The 19717-nt window shown below is 43.1% G+C and overlaps 2 protein-coding genes across 4 annotated transcripts in view; one reads left to right on the forward strand and one right to left on the reverse strand.

The window, feature by feature from the left end:
• Nucleotides 1-251: 251 nt before the first annotated feature.
• CHCHD4 (coiled-coil-helix-coiled-coil-helix domain containing 4) lies at nt 252-10015 on the forward strand. The gene is made up of 3 exons (XM_083426984.1): nt 252-384; nt 4221-4319; nt 8849-10015. The coding sequence occupies exons 1-3, from the start codon at nt 363-365 to the stop codon at nt 9145-9147; spliced, it is 420 nt and encodes a 139-aa protein (XP_083283110.1). The 5' UTR covers nt 252-362; the 3' UTR covers nt 9148-10015.
• A 2330-nt stretch (nt 10016-12345) lies between these two features.
• The window catches only part of LOC310671232 (netrin-4-like), a 60787-nt gene continuing 53415 nt past the window's right edge, over nt 12346-19717 (reverse strand). For 2 of the 3 annotated variants that reach the window (XM_083426973.1, XM_083426975.1), the window contains exon 10: nt 12346-15674. In XM_083426973.1, the coding sequence (XP_083283099.1) occupies nt 15538-15674 (137 nt within the window). In that variant the 3' untranslated portion in view covers nt 12346-15537. The remainder of the gene's footprint in view (nt 15675-19717) is intronic. The other variant, XM_083426974.1, reaches the window with a different exon arrangement.

Raw genomic sequence — 19717 nt, forward strand, 5'->3', positions numbered from 1 at the left:
GCGCACAGCACGCCGGGAAATGTAGTACTTCAGGGATAAGCCGACCACGCCGAGCTCTTCTCCTCCCGTTAGTTATGCCTTTGAGGCCCCGCTAGAGAACGCGGGAGGGAAGGCTCCGCCCCTGCCCGGCTCCCCTTGCGCGCCTCAGAAAGAACCCGGCGCTCAGGCGGGCTCCTGGTCTCCTCTTCCTCGGGGTCCTTCCGGCGCGGGTGAGAGGTCGCCGCGAGGGGGAAAGCGCGCGGTCCGCTGTGCCGCCGGCTCACGGTGGCGGTGCTGGCGGGGCCGACGGACGGACGGGTCGCTCGTTGGGCCATCCGGCGCCGCGGAAGGAGCAACGCGCTGCTCGCGAGCTCTCCCCAGCCATGTCCTACTGCAGGCAAGAAGGTACTGGGGGCGAGAGAGAGAAATAGAGAGAGCAAGCATTGCTCCCCGCCCCGCGTTTCCTTATGGGGGTCTCGTCCCCGGCTCCTTCTCCCGAGGCGCTTGGGAAGGAGCACGCTTTGGCCGCCCTCTTCTTCCCCTTCTCGGTTTTCTTTACCCTCGAAACAGCCCTGCGAGCTGGACTGAGAGAGAGTGACCGTCCCCAAGGTCACGGGGTGGGAAGCCATGTGGCTGAGGAGGGATTTGAATCATGCTCTTCCCGGGCCACATTTTAGCCACGGAGAGTGCGGGTGGGCAGGTCTTTTAAGAGGGCTCATCTCGTCTGGTGGTGGTGGTAGTAGTAATAATAATAATAATAATAATAATAATAATTTATTTTAATGAATAATAATTATATTTTATTTATACGCCGCCCAACTGGCTGGGTTTCCCCAGCCACTCTGCATGGCTTGCAGCACATTTAAAAACATAGTAAAACATCAGACATTAAAAAACTTCCCTAAACAGGGCTGCCTCCAGGAGTCTTCTAAAAGTCAAATAGTTCTTTTATTTCCTTGACATCTGATGGGAGGGTGTTCCACAGGGCGGGCGCCACTACTGAGAAGGCCCTCTGCCTGGTTCTCTGCAACTTGGCTTCTCACAGTGAGGGAACTGCCAGAGGGCCCTCAGAGCTAGACCTCAGGGTCCCAGCTGAGCGATGGGGGTGGAGTTCCTTCAGATATACCAATTAAATGTAGCTGCAACCGAGTCAGGTGTTGGAAACGTGGTTTATCAGGACACCTTTTCCAAGCGCTTTTGGGTAGGTTGCAAAGTTTGCTGGTCACGAAACATCCCAGGGACTGAACTCTGTTGTTTTGAACATAACATTGCTGCCTTTATTGTTAGTTCACCAAAGCCCAGCACTGTCTGCTCTGACTAGGCAGCATCTCTGTCCTATAGGGATGGGGAATCTGCAATCTTTTATTATTATTAAGTAGATTATTAGTAGACAAGCACAACATACAAACACAAGCTTATATATATATTTGTGAGCAAGGAACGTTGGTGTTAGGCCACAGCTATTTTATACAGTAGTATATAGTTTTTGATGTTCATAGTAGGATGCTGTTCCTTTTACTGACAGTTAACAAAATGAGGCTTGCTCAGTCTTTCCCCCCACACTCTTTCTCAGTTTTCCCTTCCTTCCCCCACAGAATAGAGTGGATGAAGTTATGACACTGTCTAGCAGTTGCTGTCCCAGTTATGCAATGATAAATATGTTATATTTTATATGTTATATTTATCATTACATAACTTTCAGAACTGTAAACTGCAGCATCTGCAATTTAATAGTTGAGTCTAATAAGGAGTTAGGTAAATAGTTAGGTAACTATGGTTGTAATAAAGTGGTACTAATTTTTAAGCGAAAGAAATGAGTTGTGATTTACGATTAAGCTAAAGTACTTAAAGTCTTAAATCAATACTTCTAATTATGTTTGTGGGGGTCTGCTTTGTCTAATGCTGTGAGACTACTGCTGTGAGCTGGTGGCTGAAGGAAAGTTAGAAACTGAGATATGAAAACTAGGAGCTAAATGGCACCTTAAACCTAGGTTATGGGCACAACCAGGGAATGTCTAGGTGCTCTTTTTTATAACAAGAATGCAAAGCTGATAATGAACTGCAGCTAAAATATTATATTCAGTTTTCACATAGTCTAGTCCTTCCCCTGCCCGCCCACCCCCTAATATTCTTATGAGGGTCTCCTCTCCAGTTTTCAGAGAGTAGCTGGAAGTGGGGAGGCAGAAAAAGGTCCTCCTTTCCTTCCACTCTGCAGTTTTAATCAAATCTTAGGCGCAGTACTCTGCCCAGAGCTCAAAAAGTGCTATCACTAATGAAATTCCCTGTCGCAAAATGTGCCTAGAACAATGGGAGTTTCGAACAATGGCTGTGTACTTGAGAGACATAGTAGTACATAGAATTATAGAATTGTAGGTTTGGAAAGGACCCCGGGAGTCATCTATACGCTAACCCTCTGCAAGGCAGGAATCTCAACTAAAGCATCCATGACAGCTGGCCATCCAGCCTCTGCTTAAAAACCTCCAATGAAGGAAAGTCCACAGCTTCCTGAGGGAGTCCGTTCCACATCATTGTCAGATGCTGTCATGGCACTTGAACTGTAACTTTATTGGTAGTTCAGGCAACTCCTCATTTGCATGGGGGCTGCGTTCCTGGTCATTGTGTACTTGTGTGAAATCGCATATAATTGGAACACTCGTTGAAAAGCGTGCAAACACCCTGTCCTGCCCTCACCCTGTTCCTTTTTGTTACGTTTTTGGCTCACTTCCAGATTCAGCCTGATGCATGTGTGTGTGTTCATGCACATATCAGACACACCTAAAACGGCCACGCCTGTATTTCATTTCCATTATGTATAGATAGTGTTCTTTGGTTATATGAGAACTCACATTTGGAGAATGAGTTCACACTACAGTCGTACCTTGGTTTTCGAACAGCCTAGTTCTCGAATGCTTTGGCTGCTGAACAATCGAAACCTGGAAGTGAGTGTTCCGGTTTTCAAACGTTCTTTTGGAAGCCGAATGTCCAACAGGGCTTCTGCAACTTCCAATTGGCTGCAGCCAATCAGAAGCCGTGTTTGGGTTTTTGAACATTTTGTAAGTCAAACAGACTTCTGGAATACAGTGGTACCTCTGGTTACGTACTTTATTTGTTCCAGAGGTTCATTCTTAACCTGAAACTGTTCTTAACCTGAAGCACCACTTTAGCTAATGGGGCCTCCCGCTGCTGCACTCCCACCGCGTGATTTCTGTTCTCATCCTGAAGCAACCCGAGGTACTATTTCTGGGTTAGGGGAGTCTGTAACCTGAAGCGTATTTTAACCCAAGGTACCATTGTAGATTCCGTTCGACTTCCAAGGTACGACTGTATTATTATTTTGGATTAAGAACAAAAGCAAAATATCAGGTAGATAAATTTTTGAAATCCACGTTAAGTCTGTAATTGACAAGGAGACAACCTTTGCAGTAATCTCTCTGAAGAATTGCCTTTCTTTAAAAAAAAATAGATCTGAATGAAGCTAATCAATTCTATGAAATGACTGGGGTGAATGTTGTTACAAGATGATGTAATGCTTCACTTGCCTCTGGCCTGTGTGAGTTACTTTGGGTTAGGCAGCACTTCAGGGAAGCCTTTCATTGGAAGTGCTGATGCATGATTTCAGTGTTCTGGGGGCTGACAGTGGGGATGTGTCCGGGGAAAATCTCCATTGCAGGGTCATCCCAGGATAGCTGTTTCATGTGACCATATTTGGCTTGCTCCAACACCACACTATAAAATCAAAGCAAATTGATTCACAATGGAAGTTAAATTACCCTGCTGCCATCATAAGCTCATTACTATTTGCCCCGTCTTTGTTGACTAATGAGATTAATTGATCCCTGACCCCTTCGTACCATTTTTTAAAAAGTGTTTGTGGACAGTAATCGGTCTTTTAGAATTAACAAAGCCTTCTCTCAAATTTTATGTGCGAGTCTTCATCAAAAGTTAGGGAAATACAATGGGATGAACCAGAAGAGCCAAAGGCCTCTCTGGATCCAGCCCAATGTTTATCCTTAATTTCTGAACATCCTCCAGTTCGCTTTAACCAAATGTAATGGCCAGACTCATGCACACAACTTTGATTGAAGCCTCTCCAGTGCCAATTGGAAGAGAATCATGAGCTTCTACTAGGAATGCATATTTGTATGGAATTGTTCAAAGGCTTCTGTTGGACAACTGCTCTGGACAGACTGTTCTATCTGGGCCTAATGCTCTTTGTGTCTCTCTCTTTTTTTAATTTTCAGGAAAGGACAAAATTATATTTGTGACCAAAGAGGACCATGAGACACCAAGCAATGCTGAATTGGTAGCAGATGACCCCAATGATCCTTATGAAGACCATGGTCAGTAGTACAGAAAGCATAATGTTCAATAGGGCTGTATACTGGTATTGAAATAACATTGTGATAAGTGTTTCAACACAAATTGCTGGTTCCTGTTAGCAGAGAGATTTGCTCAGTAGCTTGTAATAATCCAGGGTATTTAATGTGTGCTCTTCCATGTTTCCATGTTTTTAAAATTGAGTTTTCTTTATTATAAAAAATGTAGTCAGGAATCTCTAGGGGGCAGCAGTCACACACAGAGACAGCTATGCTTGCAATGTATTGTGTTGGTTGTCATCTGTATACAATCCTATCTGAACCCTATCTCTCAATATAAACTTTTGTGGTGTGGATTTGTTTTAAAATGTGCGTTCACTGTGTGGCTGGCAGTGAAAAGCCTGACATTTTTCTCACTTCTCCATAGTAAAACAGCTGTGCTAAACTAAAAAATGTGTATAATGTATTTTCTAAGCTTATGCCCCGTTTTAGCTATCTTGGGGCTTCAGCAAAACAAACAATGTAAAACAAGTAATAAAAATACTTTAACCCGCCCTTTCCCCAAAAACTAAAACCAGTGTATAAAGTAAAGGTGTCAAAGTTACATTACTGAATAACTTCAGCAAACCCACACATATCTGGGATTCTTTTTCATAGGGCCGGTCAGCATTTTCAGGCATCTCCTATACTAATTTTATACTAGGTTTGGGGTGAGAGCAAGAAAATCTGCTGCAGAGTAGCCACTGGTAGAATAGCCTCATTGCTTTGCTATCAGCAGTACTTCCACCATAGAGAAATTTCTGTTACTTGTATTTAGGACACCTTTGGGAGCCTCAAGGGGTCTAAGCCCATGGGGTCTCATATGGACCCTCGACTTTATTTAGCACATTTGGCCTACATCAATAAAAGCAATGCTAAATAAATGTGGAAAGTTCTCCTAACTTATTTCACTTGGCATCTGTGCCACAGTAATGGCAGAGCCCCCAGTCTGACACCTCTTCGTGGTACTGTACTCTGTCTAAGACAAAGGTTTTGGTCAGCCTGGAGTAGGTGTTTTTTACCTTTTCCCCACAGTAGTCTGGACATAAGCTTATTCATTCCAAAGGAGGGAGTACTAAAAATTGTTGGCCGAAGTGATATGTTCTTCAGTGTTGCCTGCTAAATAAGCAGTGCACTGAACATAAACAAGCAGTGTACATCAGGAATATATAAAACAAGGATAAGTGTGTACATGAAAACAGGACCTGTGGGAATTGTGAATGAAATGCAATAAAAGGTTAATGAAACATAACTTCAGTTATTGAATTAGAAGCAGCTGTTCATAGACCTTACTCTAATGCATACTTAAAAAAAAACCTTGCATGGATTTCTTTGGAGGGGGGTGTGTCCTCCAATAAGTAATTTGAAATCTTGCTGTGATTAAGGTTAACCTTGTAATCTTCAGATAAAAAGAAATAGATGTCCCTTTCCGTGCTCCTAAACTCCTAGGCTTCAGCCACCATCTGCATCTTATTGCAGAAAGACGTACAGCAGTAGAATTTGAGTGTCTCTCACCCTCTCCTTCAGCCTTCATCATTTCAGGCAGGATGTATTGCTGGCCAAGAACCAGCATAGTGTCTACAGACTGGGGGGGAAATGGCTTTGCAGGCTGTTGGCACCTCCCATTCTGAGACTCCTGCGGCAGCTTCTAAAGGTTTAGAGTTGAATTTCCTACTGGCCAGGAATACAAAAAGATGAATGATGAAGATTTTCCTCTCCGCCCTTCTTTTTTGTCTTGGTGAAAAGCAGTTTTGTTGAGGGGGAAATCAATGCGATCTTGTTTAAAAGTAAACCCACTTCCAAATGTGAAGCCAAGTGGATTTATAGCAGTGCAAAACAAATGAATTAAATTGACCCTTCAGTTTGTTAAGAGCCAGCTAACTGGGGTCTCCCATTTGTTTCAGTGGGATTGGCACAGAATAAACTCCTAGTAGATTGTACTTGTTTCTACCAGGTTTTTGTTGTTGTTATATAGATGAAAAATTACCATAATGTACCACAAGGCCTTAGTGCAACAGTGTTTATATTTTTAATTTGACATTTGAATGGCATTTAAAACTGTTTTTCAAACTTTAGCATTTTGGTTTCCTTTTAATTTAGTGAGAAATATTGTGGTGTTGTGTGTTCCAGTGTAAAAGATCCCACCCACACCCACCCAAAGTAGCATAGGGAATTGTTTTCTGAGAATAATCTCTGGCTTTTTGTATTGTCATGCTGGAATTTGACAGTACAGTATAGCTTTCCAGCTTTCCATTGCAATAGCTTCTAAAATATAATTGGGGTGGTTATAGCAGAATTTGTCTGGTTTTACTGACTAATCTGATTATGGCTGCAATCCTAACAGCACTTACCTGGGAGTAAATGCAATTGAATTCAATAGGACTTACTTCTGAGTACAGTATATGGTTAGGGTTGCAGCTTATGCTGTCTCAATTTTACAAGCAGCTCCCAACTGCTTCTGTTTCTTCAAGAAACAATTGTTAATGATTATAGTTCTCTTTTGAAAATGTTTCAGCATGAGTGCCAAGCAAAGGAAACTATGCTTCATGTACACTTTAGGTGTTTTGTATTTGACTGTCCTCCCTGTGCTGGAAGAAGAGAAATTGTCTTTAATCATAGACGGCAGAAAGTCTTATCAAGAACCTTCAGCCAGTGGTCATATAGTGCATCAGTTTTGAGTTCTAATTCAAGAGGCATAAAAGAGATATTGACACAGCCATCATAGAAGAGAAGTGGCCCTAGGTCATTGAACACTTTCCTTGGCATTTGTGAAGGGTTGTTTTCTTGGCAGATTTTTTCCTAGTTCCGTGAACATAGAAAGTGTTCCACAGAATCCTCTTCCTAGCCAAGAGGCTGCAGTACAACAGTTGCAAGCTCCAGTTCTTCTGTGCTACCTGATGCCAACATGGGGTCTTCCGGTCATCTTCTCTCATCTGCATTCAGCGTGGCTTGTATAATTTGCAGAACTTGGGTTCCTGCGTGCTGTTTAGAAAACCCCCACCTAATAAACCCTTCCTGCACAAACTTCATTCCGTAGCAAAAGTTACTAGCCTACAATTCATTTTTAGCCCGCCTACATCTGCCTGTTTTCATTTGGGGTATATCTACAGCCTGAAAGAAGGAAAAGAATCAACCTGTAGCACTTCAGATTTTGGGGGACTCTGAACTCCCATCAGCTCTAGTCAGCGTAGCCAGGAGCTAAGGATTATGAGAGCTAAGGAATATGGGAGCTAGGGAGTACGGGAGCATCTTGAGGGCCACATGTGCCACAAAGCAATCAGTGACTATTTGCAAGGCTTTTTGTATTCTGAAAATACAGAGATACTGGGTTCATTCAGCTGTGGTCAGAGAGTATTCCTAAATTCAGGGTCGTGAGCTTCCTCTCTTCCCTCCTCCAGTGGATCTACAAGAAAATCAGAAGCTTTTACTTCTTCTTTTTCAATGGACTGTGGTTACTCATTATATCTGAACCCAGAATAAATTGTATTTTGGCCTGTTTCCCTAAACCATAGTTAAGGTTAACCACAGTTCTGGGATTGGAAAGAATAATAAATCATGTTTAATTGAAAATGGAAGCAAAGGTTTTTGATTTCCTCCTTGCAGCCACACTGCAAGTGGGGATTTGGCATTATGTCTGAACTCTGTATCCATGACTGCTCAGGAAGCAGAGTTGCACAACCAAGTGAACTACTTAATGTGGGAATGGTTTACAATAGCTTGAATGTGATTTAGGTTGCACTCTTGTCTTTTGGACTCGGTTATCCTGCCCAACGTGTAGAGTGGAATTGGAAGATTTTAAATTTTAAATTTAAATTTTATGAGTGGTTTTTAACAATAAATGTTTTAACACAGTTTCAAAGTTACTTGGATTATCTGCTTTCATAGTTCTTATGCATCTCTACTTAGATGTAAGACCTAGGTAAGTGGAAGTAGGACTGCAGAAAAATCACTCTCGTTCCAAGGGTTCAGACTAATAAGTCCTATAATTTTGCATCAGTGTTCAGCCCCATTAGTGCTCCTATTGGATGCATAGCAGCAGGGCTTGGTGAGTTGCATCTGGATAATTTCGTGACCACCGTGTGATCACTTGCTTATGGAGGCTGCTCAGATTTGCAGATTTGGAATCTTGTGTTTTCTCATTCATAAAGCAAAAACACAATTCTGCTGTTCCACACAAAAGTCGCCCCTCACCTGCTTCATGTGTTAAGTCGCAGACTTGGCTACTCATTTAGGACCAAAAACATGAAAGCAATAAAGGGTTTTTTTGTGATTATCATCGGCATCTTTTATGTTTGCTGCTAGTGTCAATAGCAGTAGTAGAAGCGGCATCTTGTCAACGATAGGGTTGACTGTAAGCAGACGATTGTATTGGTTTTAGGGGAATTGAAACTGACTGTGGGGGCTCTGTGTGAAATAGTTACTCTTGTTCATCATATTGAATCTACAGCACACAAGTTCAGTCACATCTCCATTATCTGCCATTAGCTTACTGATTTCTTTTTTTTTCTTCCTAGGTTTGATATTGCCTAATGGAGATATCAACTGGAATTGCCCTTGCCTTGGCGGAATGGCGAGTGGTCCTTGCGGGGAACAATTCAAGTCCGCCTTTTCCTGTTTCCATTATAGCAAGGAAGAAATAAAGGGATCCGATTGTGTGGACCAGTTTCGTGCAATGCAGGAGTGCATGCAGAAGTACCCAGAGCTGTACCCCCAAGAAGATGATGACGACGAAGAAGATGAAGAAAAGCAGGGCAAAGCTCTAGAAGCTGCTGCTGCTTCTGTAACCAAAGAGGAAGAGAAGGGTTCCAGCTAATGAAGCTCCATGGAGGCTTTGGTCTCCTTTCCAACTTCAAAGACACATTATAACTTATGCAAAGCATCTTCTTTCCCTTCCCTTCTCTCCCCTCCCTCTCTGCCCCTTCTCCCAATCCTTCAAGGAACACCCTTCACCTCTCTTCAGTGCACTGTGTCCTGTGAAATTACTTGCTGCAAGGAAGTAAGACACCTTGGCCTCATGGTCTCAATAATGCTGCAAAGAGGTCAGTGCATAGCAGGGGGACAACCCATTCTCAGGCACTGCCGCTGCTTTAATAGTTATTTCCTTCTCCAGTCATGTTAAGTTTGCAGGTTGACTTGAACAAGACTAGTAGAGAGGTGGAGCCAACACACAATCTGGAGGAAATCCATCAGCAAGGATGTCCGGACAGGGCTGATTTGTCTCAGAGATTCCCAATGCTTTTTTGGGGTGGGGTGGGAGGCATAAAACTCTTAAATTGATTCAGAAACTGTTGAGAATGATTGAAGTTTTCATTTGCACAGTTTATATGCTTTAATAGCATGTGAAATTTGCATACGCTACTGATTTCTGGTAATGGAAAATTATTGTGTGTGTAAAAGGGGGGGGGGGGAATGATTTTTGCATTATTATTTTTTTCAAAAGTGTTGATCAGGTCTTGATTTCACTGAGTTGATAGGGGAGAATGCTAACTACTGTTTTTCAATGTTCCTGATCAACCCTGCTTTTGTGGGATTCCTCTCTGTTCAAGCCTGTCACTTCTCCAGACAGGTTGCTAAAATAGATGCCCTTGACAAGGAAATTGCAATGTTACCTGGTGTAACAGCCTCTGACTAGATAATTGTGACTAGAGTGTACATTAAAGGCAAAACCTTTCTAACTTGCATTGAAGCCTTAATGTCTTTTATTAATGCTGGTGATTGATTACTCAATTCTTTTCCTGTTGCTGTTGTAGCCAAGCTACTGTATCCTGGAAGATGCATGCTAGCAGAACTACACTGTGTTACTTAGATTTATGGATTTTTGTGTCTAGTAGGCGAGGTTACGCTCCAAGCATATCTTTAGCAAGCAAGTACAGTGTATCCTGAAATCAAGCCGAATTAAAATCTCCAAAAGGGTTTAACACAATTGCTGTACCTTGGTGCTTGCTGGTACAGTAAAAACATAATATGCAAACACTTGATGAACCTTCTGGATCAGGCCAAGGGTCCATCTAGTCCAGCATCCTCTCGCCACAGAGGCCAACCAGATGCCTATGGGGGACCTGAAAGCTGGACAGGAGTGCAACAGCACTCTCTGCATTGACGATTTCCAGCAACTGGCATTCAGAGACATAATGCCTCTTGCCAGTGGAGGTAGAACATGGCTAAGCTGCCTAGTAGCCGACGATAACCTTGTCTTCCATGGATTTGTCTAAACCTCTTTCAAAGCCGTCCAAGTTGGTGTGTGTTTACAGTGGTGTTAATGAGCTTCCAAGTGTTACCAGTTGTCACTGTAGCAGCATATTATCCTCTGCGCAGACACCAGACTGTTAAATGTGTTGCAAGTGGCTCTCGTTGCTGCCTCTTTTCTTAAGTGCCGCCTGATTTCTATCATTCACTTTTCATTTAATGAAGTGGAGTGGAAGTACCAGCTCTCTGTCAGCAGTTCACTCCTGGGATGGATAGCAGGCATTTCGAAAGCGCATTCTACTCTTTTTTTAAAGAGAAAAAGAGCATGAAAAGGCCTCTCAGTCTGCATACAGAGTAGGCAACAAAACAGGTGCCAAAAGTGCAGAAGTGATAAAAGCTTGGCGCCTAAGCCGTTGGCCCAAAGAGATGGAGCCTCGAGTGATCAGATAAAATATGGGGCACTTGTTAAGAGTGGGGTTTACCTGGATCTGTCATTTCTGAAAAGGAAACTCAGCTGGCTGGGTATTAAGGCAAACAGATTGCCAGCCTTTGTATTTCCACATCTCCTTTCTCATGCCTTTTTTCTTTCTTTCACATTTTGAAAATGATTTATTATATATAACAGTGTTTACAGAATCTGGGTGTTAATGTGCCTTTCGCAAGAGACTGAGAGATTCTTCTTTGTGTGGCCATCCCACAACAGTCCTGCCAGCCTTTGAACACCGTAGGACAGGCATAGGCAAACTTGGCCCTCCAGATGTTTTGGGACTACAGCTCCCATGATCCCTAGCTAACAGGTCCAGTGGTCAAGGATGGGAATTGTAGTCCCAAAACATCTGGATGGCTGAGTTTGCCTATGCCTGCCATAGGACCTAAGGGCCACCGTAGGAAATGGCTCTCGTTGCTCCTGTAAGGCCTCAAGGCAGCCACAGATTTACATATGAAGATATTGGCCCCCATTTTAGAACCTCTCTAGCACGAGCAGGGAGGAGTGAGAAGGAAGAGGATTCTTCAGTAATGGCTTATTTTTAAAGTACAGTACTTACCTTTCAGAACTTTGTTTTCAGCATTTAGTAAACACCAGTATTTATTTGGGTGGGTCATGTGTAACCAACATAGCAGTTTCAAACATGTCTGGTCTATGTGCTTTCTGTTTCCCGTTCTGCATAATTCTAGTTCACAAGCACGTGAAACAATATGCATATTGCAAGTTTGCTTTTATAAAGCGAATAGAAGTCCAAAAATGTGGTGCATGGGCCTGTTGTGAAATTGCCTCTTAAAACAGGGATCACCAAGGTGGCGCCCTCCAGCTGTTGTTGGACTCCAGCTCCCATCAGCCCCAAGTGGCATAGCCAGTGGTCAAGGATGGGAGTTGTAGTCCAAGAGCACATGGAGGGGGCCCCCATTGGCTATCCAAGTTCCAGAATAGCCTTTCTCAACTATGGGTCCCCAGATGTTGCTGGACTACAACTCCCATCATCCCTGACCACTGGTCCTGCTAGCTAGGGATGATGGGAGTTATAGTTCAAAAACACCGGGGAACCCAAGCGGGTCTAAGAACACAACTTTTCATTTCCCCAATCCTTCTGCCATCATTTATTCTGTCCAGTTAATAAACTCACTTTTCTCACTCCATGCAAGTCAAGGGATTTTGAACCTAAGTATTATTTGCCTATGCACCTTTTTTTGGTACCCACAAAACTGCAGGTACAAAAGCAGATCTACGTTAATCCATCTTTTATATGGATGAGCTATAGTAATATTTAGCCAGCCTCTTTACATCACTGAATGCTTCTTGTCATAACAAAATATGAAGGAGTCAGTGTTACATTTAGACCATATAATATAAATGTAGTTTACAATACTGTATCCAGTTTGACTTTAGCACTTTTAATGAAAACTGTGAGCAACTAGAAGTAGTGGCTTCTACTCATAGATTACCTGAAATGCATACTGGAGTCTAAATAAAAGAACAATTGTATGTAGAAGGCCTTGGCCTGTGGTTAAGTACGAGCGTTTTTTCACATTGCAAAGTGTTTCCCATAACCTACAGATAACCTTTCCATGTGTTTAAGTGAAGTTAGATTTCCATTTCTCTTGCAGCCGAGTGGCATTCCAAACAAACTTCACAATCTTTAGGACAAGTAATATCTGAGCAACGCATCTTCTATTCTCCCATTACAATTGATGAAAATGTGTCCCTAATGGATGCCTGACTTCAAATGGAAGCCTTCAGTTAAGCCAGTCTGGTCAATATTACATCTTTGTAAACACCAAGGAATGCTAGTCTCTTTGCCTTGTAATTTCTTTTCAATGGACTGCCCTGTGTGACCCAAGTTTCATGTTCCAGGTGTGGCTTCTGTAGACAACACCATTTCAAGCTCATGGAGGTACACTCACTTTTTGTGTATGGACTTAGCAATTTCTCTGCAAGACTGATCTCAGGCAAAAAGGTTTGGCATATTGCAATAGAAGCTAGCTGTATAGAGAATTGATGGGCCTGAGCGGTTTTGCAAGATGTTAAAAACTTCTTGTTTTTTAAAAGGAATAAATGTGCATGCAGTGATTTGCAAACTAAAAAGTAGATACAGAGGGGAAAGCACAACTAGTGTGTCCTTCGGTAGGATTGTCAGCCGTGGTGGTGGTGAGGAGCTCTCAAGCTGCAGAAGAAAGTAACTGCAGCGAGTCTGGATTGTTGTATATATATATTTTTGTAAGCATCTTGAGCCTCTTCCAATGGACAAACATGTCCTGTTAGCTGCATCTGGCTACCTGATTCGAGGGGTGGCAGGTCTGGTGAAAGCTGCACTTTACACATGATTTAGAGTGACATGAGCAAGCAGGACAGGGCTGCAGCGAGATAAGCCCATGTCCCCTCTCATCTCATGGGCCAGAAGTAGTTTGAAAGCTTTTGCTTAGCCCATGGTTTGCCATTTCATTTGGACTGGCATGAGCTCTTGTTAGTTTTGGCAACTTCAAACCATAGTTAACTGCAGCGGGCTTGTTTAAACTTAACATAGTCATGATGAGCCACAGGAACAGATGGCACAGTAAACTGTGGTTAGTCAGAAGCAGAAGCTTTCAATCTGCCAGCTACGCCTGAAGAGGAGGGGAAAGGGTTTGAGCCTGTGACACACACATGCTAAACCATGGTTCAGTGTGGCAAGCAAAGGTAGCCTTTGTATCTTTGCAGATTTCTGTGTGCCTTGACTAGCCAGGACCTTGAATGCTACCTGCCAGCCTTGCAGGCGATGCAAGATGCAGTTACATGAGTGTTGTGTGCCTGCCCACAAGTGCCTCAACTCTTCAGGAATTGTAAAATCAGAATTGTAGAGTTGTAGTCCAGTCCTCTGCACTGCAGGAATCACAGCTAAATCAGTAAAAGAAGGCAAGATCAATAAGACAGGTGTTGTGTTTCTTAAAGGCCAACACTTAAGCATTTTCATGGTGCCATTCTCTTTCAACCAACCAACAGAAAATAGAGAATACCAGCAACACTAGTTGACCATCTTTGTTTCATATTAGAGAAGAGAGCTCTTTGAGAAGCCCTGCTCTTAAACGGAACGTAATTGCCGCAGGCAAGTGGTTGCTGGCAGCTATAATCCCAACATTTTTTACATGAAATATTAGCAGGATAGCACTTGAGACTCAAATATTATCTTTGAAAGAGCAGGTCAGAATAACCACATGGCTGTTCCCAGAGGTAGCCGATGTTTCCTTGAATGTATGTCTCACTAGCGGCCCTGCAACCTCTTCTGCGGTGGTTTGGTGAATCTACCAACGCCAAACCAAATCAACTTCCAGGACTTCTTTCACTACTTGCATGCAGAAACTGTGGGCCGGTGCTGCATTCTTCCCTCACAAAGGAATCATCGTTGCTGCACAAGCCCTTCTTAGCAGCAATCCTCCTGAAATTTGCATGGTGCAATGGATGCTGGGGGGAGGGCAAGCTGGGAGAAGACCTTTGATGAGAGCAGGTGGGCTCAAAGTTAAAGCCAGAACTATTGTTGATTTGGTGCACGTATTGAGAGAACAGCCATAGAGAAGGCAAATGATATTAATCCAACTCTCCACTCATCAGTCTTTGTATTCTCTAATCCAACTCTCCCCACCTACCACTTCCCCCAGGAGCTCTGTGAAAGAACAAAGGTGAAGTCCATTGAGACTCCTGCCTGCAGGATCAGACCCCAGCCATGCCCCGCCGTATGCAGTGCACACACTTCCCAGAATCCCCCAAGGGGCTAAGTCCTGGGAAGGAGTTCAGCATCTTCTACCATCTCACAGGCTCTGCCTGTTTGCTTCTCTGGTGGCAAAGTTCGGACACAGACAACATAAATCTACAGAATCTTTCCATCCCAGTGCAAATGCTGAGGGCGCACGTACAGACTCTTTAAGGACCCCCAAAGGCTGCGTATGTTATTCTAACTGTAGCTTGCTTAGTGAGCTGAAAAGATTGCCGAATAAAGCGGGAGTCATGTGACAGGCCAACCGTTGAGCATGTTGTCGCTCCAAAGCTCGACAAAGTTGTTTGCTCATCCTTTATGGCTGCTTCAAAAAAGCAACCCACCCACCCTGAAACAAATGCTTTAGTGAAGCAACTGTAAGTTTGCGCGTTAGTAGTATCAGGATGGGACTTGAAAGCATCAACATGCAATGCATTTTGTAATCTTGACACTGGCGGTGGGGGGGGGGGGACTTAGCTCTGGATAAACGATGTGGGCAAGCTATAAGCTGTGATTCCTAGGCAAACAAAGTTAAGGGTTGAGGTTTCCAAGTCTGTGGGGGCTGGGATTGTTTGTCCTTGTCCTTTGTTGTTGTCCTTTGATTCTTGGAAGAAAGAACTCAAGGCACAAGATGCCTCCCTAAAACACAAAATATGACGGGGGTGGGGAGAGAGATTCTGTTTTTAAATTCCCCTTAGGAATGTTCTGATAGACAACAAGAGAACTACTTAGGCCTTTCACTGCAATATTACTAACATATGCAAAGTCTGTGGCTTTTGCTTTGAAAGAAAGTATTATTTGCATCCAGTTCGAAGCATGTCTGCGACTAGTTTCCCCCAGTGAGCTTTCCAGGGCTTCACCAGGCTGTTCATGTTCACGAGAAGTTTGTTAGTCCGTGTGTCTTCCTGTCCTGCTATCAGATAGTCTACACCTGGTTTGGAAGAAGAACAGCAAGGTGTTAGAAAAAGAGTAAATTCTAAATCCACCAGCGGATTTCACATTAATTTAAAAAACCAACCAAAATGACCCCTCTCTGCTGCAAAGAGTACTAAGCACACAGGATCATATCCCTGCTCTGAGAAATGATGCTAGCAGAGAGATAATTTCTCCTTGAAGGCTGCTCAGTAACCTCACAATAAAGGCAAAAGGGTGGTCAGTGCATCCTTACTGCAAGCAATAGATTTGCCTGAGTGTCAGCTAGGCAGAGGGATCTTTGACAATAATAACAGATGCCCCACCAACACGGCCTGGACATGATGGCTGGGCTGGCTAGTGCCATAATCACTTAGTATGGGGTATGTGACCCTCATTTGGCCCTGAAAAGCAGTAATAACCCATTCTTCCCCATTTCTTCTACTAGCTATAACCCACAACAGCAGAGACCTCTTCAAATGCCTTGGGGAACCAGTCTTATTTACCCTCATCAAAGACGAGCCCGTCACCAGCTGCAAAACTTAATAAACATAATGGCCAAAACATTTCATGAAATGCAATTTATTACAGGTAACTAGTTATAAGAAAGAGTCTTAATTATATTAAGGAAAATGACGCCACGGCTCCCAAGTCTTTACAGGTTTCAAAAATAATATGAGGAAAACTTGCGTGATATTTTCACACTGCATTTACATGGTAGGTTGACTTGAGATTAATGGGGCATAATCCCACTACAGGCCCTAGTTCACTTACCAATGTAAGGGCGCTCGTGCATCATCAACACAGCTTATTGAGCAGTCACTGAAATTACCGTATTTTTTGCTCTATAAGACTCACTTTTTCCCTCCTAAAAAGTAAGGGGAAATGTGTGTGCGTCTTATGGAGCGAATGCATGCTGCACAGCTATCCCAGAAGCCAGAACAGCAAGAGGGATTGCTGCTTTCACTGCACAGCGATCCCTCATGCTGTTCTGGCTTCTGAGATTCAGAATATTTTTTTTCTTATTTTCCTCCTCCAAAAACTAGGTGCGTCTTGTGGTCTGGTGCGTCTTATAGAGCGAAAAATACGGTACTTTACCTAAATTTCAAGCTAAAATGCAATTATACTGTTTGTGTTTCTTACATTTAATGTCCCCTGCCGGAAACCCTGGAGAGCCACTGCCAAGCTGTGTTAACAATATTGAGCTAAATGGACCAAAGGACTGCCTTCTCCAGTAATATATTGCCCAGTTAAAACGATGCCAACTGATGGCTTTCGCAATCAGACTTTACATTTAGGGAGCAGGGAAAAGGTGGCAGTTTCTTTTTCAAGGTGCTATATCTCTGTTGGTGACAAAGGCAGTTGTTGTTATTATTTTTACTTAAAAATAAACCTACACTGTAATTGCACTGCACCACACCATAAATGAAGTTTTTATGATTATACTCTAATGCCATGAGATTAGATATGGACTTCCTGTCACCAGCTAGGGAAGAACATGCCGTACAATGGCACAGAAATGGTTGGGCAGGGAGCCAGACTGCTGCGCACAGCAGAAACGCCTGATGAATGCAGTGCCAGACGGGACTAGCAGGGGCGAGTGTGGATTATTTCCTTGTCTTTTCCCAAAGACGCCCTTCCCCTTGCTCAAAACAAAACAAAAAGGGACAGGAAGGAACACTCTGTGGACATGCAGGAAGAAAGGGAATGCAAATATAGTCAAAACTGGACTTGCAAATTATTTTCTGTTCTGCTGCTTGTATGCATGTGCATTAAAGTAGCCCACATGCCAATAATAATAATAATAATAATAATAATAATAATAATAATAATAATATATTTATATCCCGCCCATCTGGCTGAGTTTCCCCAGCCACTCTGGGCGGCTCCCAATCAAGTGTTAAAAACAATACAGCATTAAATATTAAAAACTTCCCTAAACAGGGTTGCCTTCAGATGTCTTTTAAAAATAGGATAGCTGCTTATTTCCTTGACATCTGATGGGAGGGCGTTCCACAGGGCGGGCACCACTACCGAGAAGGCCCTCTGCCTGGTTCCCTGTAAACTCACTTCTCGCAGTGAGGCAACCGCCAGAAGGCCTCAGAGTTGGATCTCAGTTTCTGGGCTGAACGATGGGGGTGGAGACGCTCCTTCAGGTATACAGGACCGAGACCATTTAGGGCTTTAAAGTGTGGCATTGAGGAGAGTGCTGGATTGGGGCTTGTGCTCAATTCCCTGCTCAGTCATAGAATTCTACAGCTGGATGGGGGTCGTGACAGTTCCCCTGCTCCACACACAAAATAAGGAACTAGAGGACCTCCAACAGATGCTGTTTCAAAAACTCTACTCCACTCATAGAATCAGAATTGCAGAATTTGAAGGGGCTCCGAGGGTCATCTAGTCCAGGCATGTCCAATTTCGAGTAGGCTGTGATCTACAACCCAGTATCAAAAACTGGCAGTGATCTACCACCCTCCAAAATCATTGAAGTTTGTTAAATAAATAAATGGATCTTTATTTCACAGATGCAATAGTTATGTTTGAATATCATCATGACAGATCCATATAGTTGTTAGATGGACAAGTAGCTAAACAAGTGAGAAAAGTCAAACTATACTTTTATTAGTTTACACAGATCTGAGGAGCCAGTCAGAGTGCACCGGGCTTCTCCGTCTTTCTTCTAACGTTGCTTTAAATCGCAGCTGACTTCGTGTCAGCATCCCCACTCCCTTCCTCCAACTCGTCTTTCCCCTACTGTTGCGTTAAAGCCTTTCCCTCACAAAGGGCCTTCTCAGTAGTGGCGCCCGCCTTGCGGAACGCCCTCCCATCAGATGTCAAAGAAATAAACAACTATCGGACTTTTAGAAGACATCTGAAGGGAGCCCTGTTTAGGGAAGCTTTTAATATTTGATGAATGTATTTTAATATTTTGTTGGAAGCCAGCCAGAGTGGCTGGGGAAACCCAGCCAGATTGGTCGAGTACAAATAAATTATTATTATTATTATTATTATTATTATTATTATTATTATTATATCACTAGCTGCATAGGAGCTAACTCCTAGGGGCCGCGGGGACTTTGGCCACCGCAATAAAATTTTTGAGGGGGCCAGACCTCCACAAAGTTGATGGGCATTGCCATCCAAATGGTGTGCGTGCCCTGTGTCATGTGACACAGGGCAGGGCTTCCCTGGGCCCCCGCAATATTTCATTCAAGTTGGCACCCCTGACTCGGCACTTCCAGACTGTCATTATTTTCAGGTGGGGTTTAATCACATATTGACAAATTCAGGTTGCACAATTAAATTTGATTTGGGGATCTTCTGCAGCAGACTCACTTCTTCTAAAACTTGGGGTTTTTCGCAATAAGGAAAGTGTTACAAAAATGCATTATAAAGCTTGGGGTAACATTTGCTGGACACAGCATCATCTCACTTCCCTGAAAACAAATCAGAAGGGAGGTTCATTGAATAGCAGGTGACATCTGACCTGCAGAATTTGTGCAAACGGATCAGGATGAAAGCTCAATAAACTGGTTGTCTGGAAGTAGGGGTGGAGAAATAGGTCAATTTCAGTTTCTCTCACTTTCTTGTTTTTCCAACCTTGAGTTTATTCTCTACATTTCTGCACCATCATTTCAATTTGAATTTCTCCTAAGTGAATATTTCAATGGGAGGGAGAGGAATATGATCACTGTCTACCCCATAGGTGTATAAAGGAAGAGCTTTTATAAACCATTCTGTGGTTCTTAGATGAAGGGTGGTATATAAATCTAATTAAAAAAATAAATAAATTGGCAGGATATGAAAGTTGACCACTTTACTGTTAGGCTGGAAACCAACCAACCATTTTAAGGAATCTTCCCTTCATTCCTTTTGTCCCAGGTCAACTCAGATCTAACTGGTCCACAGGTTTTTAAATGGTACAAAACCCTGAAACTCCTCCTTGCCATAAATGAAAACAGGGTACATTTATACACCCTAAGCAGCAAGCCCTCTTTCAAATTGCTGTCAGTTCTTTCAAGAAAGCTATTGTTTGTCTCCAGCCTCAGTTTATGGGGCAGA

The sequence above is a fragment of the Podarcis tiliguerta genome (genome assembly GCF_965153285.1).
Source record: "Podarcis tiliguerta genome assembly, chromosome: 2".
Lineage (NCBI taxonomy): Eukaryota > Metazoa > Chordata > Lepidosauria > Squamata > Lacertidae > Podarcis > Podarcis tiliguerta.

What these genes read in the sequence shown, in the direction of transcription:
- CHCHD4 (XM_083426984.1), top strand. Translation starts at nt 363, where the DNA reads ATGTCCTACTGCAGGCAAGAAG. An exon ending in GTCCTACTGCAGGCAAGAAG is followed by an intron (nt 385 to 4,220) that starts GTACTGGGGGCG and finishes TTTAATTTTCAG; the next exon opens with GAAAGGACAAAATTATATTT. An exon ending in TGATCCTTATGAAGACCATG is followed by an intron (nt 4,320 to 8,848) that starts GTCAGTAGTACA and finishes TTTTCTTCCTAG; the next exon opens with GTTTGATATTGCCTAATGGA.